This window comes from Hipposideros armiger, unplaced genomic scaffold, assembly GCF_001890085.2.
Source record: "Hipposideros armiger isolate ML-2016 unplaced genomic scaffold, ASM189008v1 scaffold_55, whole genome shotgun sequence".
Classification (NCBI taxonomy): domain Eukaryota; kingdom Metazoa; phylum Chordata; class Mammalia; order Chiroptera; family Hipposideridae; genus Hipposideros; species Hipposideros armiger.
Genome location: NW_017731405.1, coordinates 60,171 through 66,896, shown reverse-complemented (window position 1 = coordinate 66,896; position 6,726 = coordinate 60,171). Strand labels below are relative to the sequence as shown.

At 45.5% G+C, this 6,726-nt stretch overlaps 1 protein-coding gene and 1 pseudogene across 1 annotated transcript in view; both read left to right on the top strand.

Annotated features, from left to right (window-relative positions):
* LOC109381887 (heterogeneous nuclear ribonucleoprotein A1-like) overlaps positions 1-1,833 on the top strand; it is a 3,531-nt pseudogene extending 1,698 nt beyond the window's left edge.
* The window catches only part of SERINC5 (serine incorporator 5), a 99,828-nt gene that overhangs the window by 90,632 nt on the left and 2,470 nt on the right, over positions 1-6,726 (top strand). The window contains exons 9-11 of the mRNA XM_019641074.1: positions 2,480-2,546; positions 5,543-5,582; positions 6,289-6,433. Coding sequence (XP_019496619.1) covers positions 2,480-2,546; positions 5,543-5,582; positions 6,289-6,433 — 252 coding nt within the window. The remainder of the gene's footprint in view (positions 1-2,479; positions 2,547-5,542; positions 5,583-6,288; positions 6,434-6,726) is intronic.

Sequence of the window (6,726 nt, the reverse complement as noted above, 5' to 3'; positions counted from 1 at the left end):
CTTTCTTTCTTTCTTTCTTTCTTTCTTTCTTTCTTTCTTTCTTTCTTTCTTTCTTTCTTTCTTTCTTTCTTTCTTTCTTCAGTCTCAATGAGGCCTCTTCTTTATGTTCTTAGTTATAGGGGTTCTGTTCCACTAGTTTTCAGATGATTGTTGAGGTTGATTGCTCTATAATTTAGTTGTAATTTTGGTGTGATCCTGGGATGCAGTAGGCATAGCATTTACCTAATCTGCCATCTGACCTTTGCTTTTCATGCCCTTGTTTTTTTATTGCCATCTCTGGGTTCTTTCATTACTTTTGATCCCTTCTAAGTGAGCCTAGTCAAAGGGAGGCAAACTATAAAAGTGAAATCAGAAAATTATTTTGGTATTTGAGGGAAGAGAAGCAAAACCCAATAGTGAAAAGCAAGCTAATAGGGCCAAAAGACATCTTATTTCTTTACCTACACACTTCTCTTTGCATAAAATGATTAATACAATCCATGTAAAAAGACATCAACTATAGAATCGGTCAGCCAGTTTTGGAAAAAAGTGGATATTAAAATAGACTACCTTTGCTTTCCATGGGTGTACGCCTCCGAGTAAGCATCATTAAAGCCTCCCTCCGGTGGTCCTCACATTTAAGTCAGAGTCTCCCGAAGAGCCTGAACAGCTGCAGAAGCCCTTCATCAGAGGTTTGAGCTTTGAAACAACCGATGAGTCTGAGGAGCCTTTTTCAGCAATGGGGAACGCTCACAAACTGTGTGGTGATGAGAACCCCAAACACCAAGCGCTCCACAGGCTTTGGGTGTGTCACCTGTGCCACGTGGAGGAGGTGGGTGCAGCCATGAATGCAAGGCCACACAAGGTAGACGGAAGTTGTGGAACCAAAGAGGGCTGTCTCAAGAGAAGATGCTCAAAGACCTGGTGCCCACTTCACTGTGAAAACGATTTTTGCTGGTGATATTAAAGAAGACACTGAAGCACATCACCTAAGAGATGATTTTGAACAGTGTGGGAACAGTGAAGTGACTGAAATCATGACTGACAGAGGCGGTGGCAAGAAGAGAGGCTTTGCTTTTGTAACCTTTGATGACCATGACTCTGTAGACAAGACTGCCATTCAGGAATACCACACTGTGAATGCCACAACTGTCACATAAGGAAAGCCCTGTCGAAGCAAGAGATGGCTAGTGCCTCATCCAGCTAAAGAGGTTGAAGTAGTTCTGGAAACTTCAGTGGTTGTCAAGGAGGTGGTTTTGGTGGGAATGACAACTTCGGTCGTGGAGGAAACTTCAGTGGTCAAGGTGGCTTTGGTGGCAGTCGTGGTGGAAGAGGATTTGGTGGCAGTGGGGAGGGCTATAATGCATTTGGTAATGATGGAAGCAATATTGGAGGTGGCGGAAGCTACAACGATTTTGGCAATTACAACAATCAGTCTTCAAATTTTGGAACCTGGAAAGAAGGAAACTTTGGAGGCAGAGGTTCTGGCCCCTATATTGGTGCAGGCCAATACTTTGCCAAACCATGAAACCACGGAGGCTATGGCGGTTCCTGCAGCAGCAGCAGCAGCTATGGCAGTGGCAGAAGGTTTTAATTACTTCCAGGAAACAAAGCTTACTTAGCAGGAGAGGAGAGCCAGATATGTGACAGGGAAGCCACAGGTTACAACAGACTTGTGAACTCAGCCAAGCACAGTGGTGGCAGGGCCTGGCTGCTACAAAGAAGACGGGTTTTAGACAGTACTCATGTGGATGGGCAAAAAACCTCAAGAACTGTATTTGTGACTAATTGTATAACAGGCATTTTAGTTTCTGTTCTGTGAAAAGTGTAAAGTATTCTAACAAAGGATTTTAATGTAGATTTTTTTTTTGCAACCATGCTGTTGATTGCTAAATGTAATAGTCTGATCATGACACTGAATAAATGTGTCTTTAAAAAAAAAAGTAGGGCCGGCCGAGTGGTGCGTTGGTTGGGAGCTGGCTTGGGATGCCAGAGGGCCCTGGTTCGGATCCCACATATGAGGCCAGTGACACTACGCCCTCTACAGCTAAGATGCTGAACAACAGCTCAACCTGGAGCTGGGTTGCCGTGAGTCACTGGAGATGGCGTAGGCTGCAGCCCCTGCTGCAGTGGGTTGCCATGGGCTACCGTGTGTAGCCAGCAGCCAGCGTGAGCGGCCCTCAAGCCACTGTGAGCAGCTGTCCAGAAGCCGGCGACTGATCTGCCTCGCCTGGAAACAGCACAATGATGGTGCCAACTTGGGCCAGTGAAGCAACGTCCTCCACAACTAGACTGAAGAACAAAACGACAGCAACTTGTCTGTTCCCCTTCCCCCAATTCCCCAATAAAAATCTTTTTTTAAAAAAAAGTAGACTACCTTTATTTAAGCAGCCAGAATTGTAGTTTTGGTGAGACTCTGGAGCATGGGCCAGGCTCTGCCCTTCCTTTGATGTGATATAACATTAATATGCGCTGCTGACTTTTTTTGTTTGTTTCCCAGTTTGACATCTACAACAAGATCAAGTTCTGATGCTCTGCAGGGACGATATGCAGCTCCGGAACAGGAAGTAAGTTCATTTCTTTCTTGTCCTGCTTCATCTCAGAAGACCCATTTTTCAGGAAAGCTTTTTATGTTTCTCAGCATTTTTATCAATATGCATTTCCTGATCCCATTTTTCTTCTGGAATGAATACAATTTTTGTACAGAAAAAGAAATGCACTGTGTATACTATGGACTTAAAATGAATCCTTGATTTTCCTCCAACAAAATTGGCCTCTTGTGTGGCATCTTTCTGCCTACCTCTGCACCAGAGGCCCGGGTGGCTTTGTCAGGCTGCTCTTTGCTCTTTTCCTTTGTCATAGTGGAGTGTGTGTGTGAGAGAGAGAGAGAGCGAGAAAGAGAGAGACTGACTGATTTCTGGTCCATTCCTCTATTTTACACCTATCTGTCCTCCATGCATAGTGTGACCATGAGGTTATGTAATAGCTGCTCTGAAGGCGGGAAGATGGAGAAGGGAAGGAACCAGCACCTACTTTGGCCACACTGCTGAGTAGTGCCTGTAATTACTTTTTTAAGTGAATCGGTTCCATCAAGTGGGCATTTCATTGGGTAAAGAATTGTGAACAGTAGGAGCCCAAAGAATTGTGGTGGTTGGCAGATGCCTGTAGGTCAGCAGAATGCTTATTACTTGTGTAAAAGTCTTTCTGGGGCCCTCAGTGGAACGTCTCCCAAGGTCTAAAAGGGTCTAAGCAGATGGAGGCAGCCAGCAGGAGACTCCAGGAATGGAAAGAATGGAAGGTGCCAGTGATGGTGAAGACTTCACAGCGCCTGCTGTGTCCCAGGCACTGTTACAGGTGCATCATGTATCATTTCATGTCATCTTCCTAAAAATCCATTGAGGTTTTTCTCTCCATTTGCAGAGGGGTTAAAACAGAAAAAGTCATTTAAACTTTTGATTTGCCAGCCTGTAAAACGTGCACTCTGGCTCCAGAGCCTGTGTTTCCAGCTTACTGCTGCCCAAAAGCTTAGCTGCTGTCTCCTGGCCCTGCTGGTGACCCTGCCTGGCATCCGGCCCTGGCTGCATCCTAATAGCTTTCCCTGGATAGAAGAGCCCTGGTATCTGATGGGCGCTTTATTCTGCGGCTGGGTCTCTGGGGATGGTCTTTCCTCCACCTGACCTGAAGAGAGGGAACTATTATGAAGGGTTGTCAATCTGCCAGCATCGTTCACCAGCTCTTTCTGTCACTTAAAAAATGAGAAAACTGTGCTGAGTCTGACTATGTTACTGCCTATTATACAGAAGAGAATGGTCTCTAGAAGGCAGGCGTTTGTTCTCCCCACCAACTGGGTAACCACCTGCTGAGGTGGTACCATTATGGTTTCAATATCCTTATTGTGTACAGAGTTAAAGTGCAAAGAACAGCAAGTCTCTAAGTTAGATTTAAGAGCGGATGTTTTTCTTCCCATTCCAAGGAAAAAGTCTCCGTGTTTATTTCTGAAGTGGGGATCATGCTGGATGGACGTTGGTTTGCTCTCCTTGGATCACGTTTCACAGGATCCACCTTTGAAAGAGTTCGTAGTGGTAACTTAGGCTTCAAAAGAACTAGGACCCCAGCCTACCAGGCCTGGGGCCCACTGAAGAATGAGTGAATCTTAGACTGTCACGTGATCCAAGATTCTGTCAAGGTCAATCCCTCCATTACAAGAACCCTTTGATGCAGGAGGGAAGCAAGGACGTGGCCTTGAGGCATATGAATGGCACAGAAGCACAGGCTCCCATGTCCTTGTCCCGGCGCTCTCTGTTCTTTGTAGTAAAAATAGCAGCCAGAAAGGGCCAAGGGCCCAGCACTTCCCAGACTGTCTGGGTACACGTAGTGTTTCTTTATTATTTTATTTATTTATTTATTTTTTAGCTGAGCCATCCTGCCACCTGTTAGCAGCTCAGCGGCAGCTCAGCTCAGGCCGTGAATGGAACCGGCGACCCTGTTGCTCAGAGCTCACACTCTTGAGCGAGCTCTTAACCAACTGAGCCACTCGGCCGGCCTTATATGTAGTGTTTCTTCTTTGTTTACCAGAGTCCTTCTGGAATCATGTTTTTTACAGCTTGGTATTTTTTAAATGAAGTTTGGTTTGAGTCGGTCAGAAATATGGTAGGAAATCTGAAAGTTACCAAACACCGTTCAAAGGAAAGCATCCCACCCATCCCTGTTCCCGGCACCCCGGCCTCCGTAGAGGCAGCCAGTTCAGCAGCCTGACTTTAAAAGGAAATGTGGGTAGGCCTCCTGCTTATCCCTTAGCTTTACCATTTCTGATTCCGTTGGCTCTACCGTCTCCCAGATATCACATACCACCTCTTCTTGTAAATCACAGACCTTGGTGTTCCCATCCTGCATTCATTTCCCAGCCCTGTCACTAAATTAATTGTGTAACTTCAGGTCAGTAATTTAACCTGCCAGGCCTCAGTTTCCTCACTGTAAACAGGATAATAATCCCTGCCTCACAGGTTGGAGAAGATGTACTAATGAAGTGGCAATTTAGAGCAGAACACCAGGAGTAGGCTCCAGGAGAGCGGTGACCTTGTCTTACTCACTTTGTGTTTCGGGTTGAGTTTTCCAGAAGCTGTCCAGGCAAGAGTTTGATGTGCAGGCTATTTATTAGAGATCAACATAAGTGGAAAGAGAGGGGGCAGAATTGGGCAGAGGGTGACATCAAAGGGCACAGCAGGCTGGACAGATCTCTGCTGACCCCAAGCATGAGTTTTCCAGGGCAGACACGACCCATCAGAACTATCCCGCCTCCCACCCCGCCCCCCACTCCCCCCACCCTGGGGCTGCTCCTCTGGTTGCTCATTTCCACGTCCATTGTATTTCCTGTCACCAGCGTCCAGAGCATCTGGGAAGATCCGATGCTTAGTCGAAACCTGAAGGCACCAAGTGTGCAGTTCAGGGCCTGGGATGTAATTCAGATGGGGAAGGCTTGGCACTCAGGTGGCCTTTAGTGCTTTACTGATGTGCAGAGAAAAGCAGAAAGCAAGTCGCCTGACTGTTGGTTTTGCTCTCCCAGGTCGCTCGGTGTTGCTTTTGCTTCAGTCCCTATGGAGAGGGTAAGTAGAGAACTTTCCTTCTGTGTTCCTGTGTGTGACCCTGCAGGCTGTTAGCTCTAGTCTGTAGGCATTTGGGATTCGGGTACAAATAACTTGAATGGTAGAGGGGCAACTTTTATTATGAAGCCAGTTTACTGTTTATGTCATTTTCACATTCTTTCCAAAGGGTTGGTGGGTTTTGTTTGTGTGTGTTGGTATTGTGGCAAGTGAGAAATTAGTCTAGTATTTTGATTCATATTTAAGTTAAGTTATACAGTGAGATTTAGGGAAGCAGAAAGTACATTTTTTTTAAAGGAATGGAAAAAAGGAAAATACCCAGAGGTCCCGACATCTCGTTTTGGACCATTTTCCCTTCAACTTAATTTTCTCCTTGGATTGGAGGATCCCAGGGGCTTGAGAACTCCTGATTTACTCTCTTTCACTTTCTTCAGAGCTTATAATAAGTTTTGTGTTTTCAAGGGCTCTCTGCTACTCTGTTAAAATAAATGGGATGTTAGGTAACTCATCCTATTAAGGAGGGTTCTGGGGTGGGGTGGGGGCTTTGTGTTTATGGCACAGATGAAAAATGCCTGAGTGTACAAATGGCTTTTTGACATCTTTCCTACTCATTAGCCCCTGAGATTGGCATGAGTAAGTGTGTCTCTGCTAAAATGGTAAGTGTGCATGTGTTCACTCATTGAGCTTGTCCTGGCTTTGTGGTTCACAGACACTGAAGAGCAGAAGAATATGAAAGAGGGACCGGGGGTTATTTATGACGAGAAGAGAGGCACCGTCTATAGCTATTCCTATTTCCACTTCGTATTCTTGTTGGCTTCCCTTTATGTGATGATGACCGTCACCTGCTGGTTCAAGTGAGTGGCTCATTTTCTTAGCCATTGTAGAAGGGGCAGTCTTTCAAAAAGCAAGTTGAGTCCTAGTCTTCAAAGTGCTGAAGCACAGATCAGATCTCCTGGAGTCAACTGAACTCTTCAAGTCAAGCTGTCCTTACCTTTACAGAAACAGCTCTGAGTTCCTAACAGTCAAACGCATGCTTTTAACCTTGGAAGTTGCTGATGCTTACTGCAGCTTTTAAAAAATGAAGCTTAACTGCATATGGACAGTCTTGAAGAACATAGTAATAGTAATGGAAGAAGCACTTGGAATT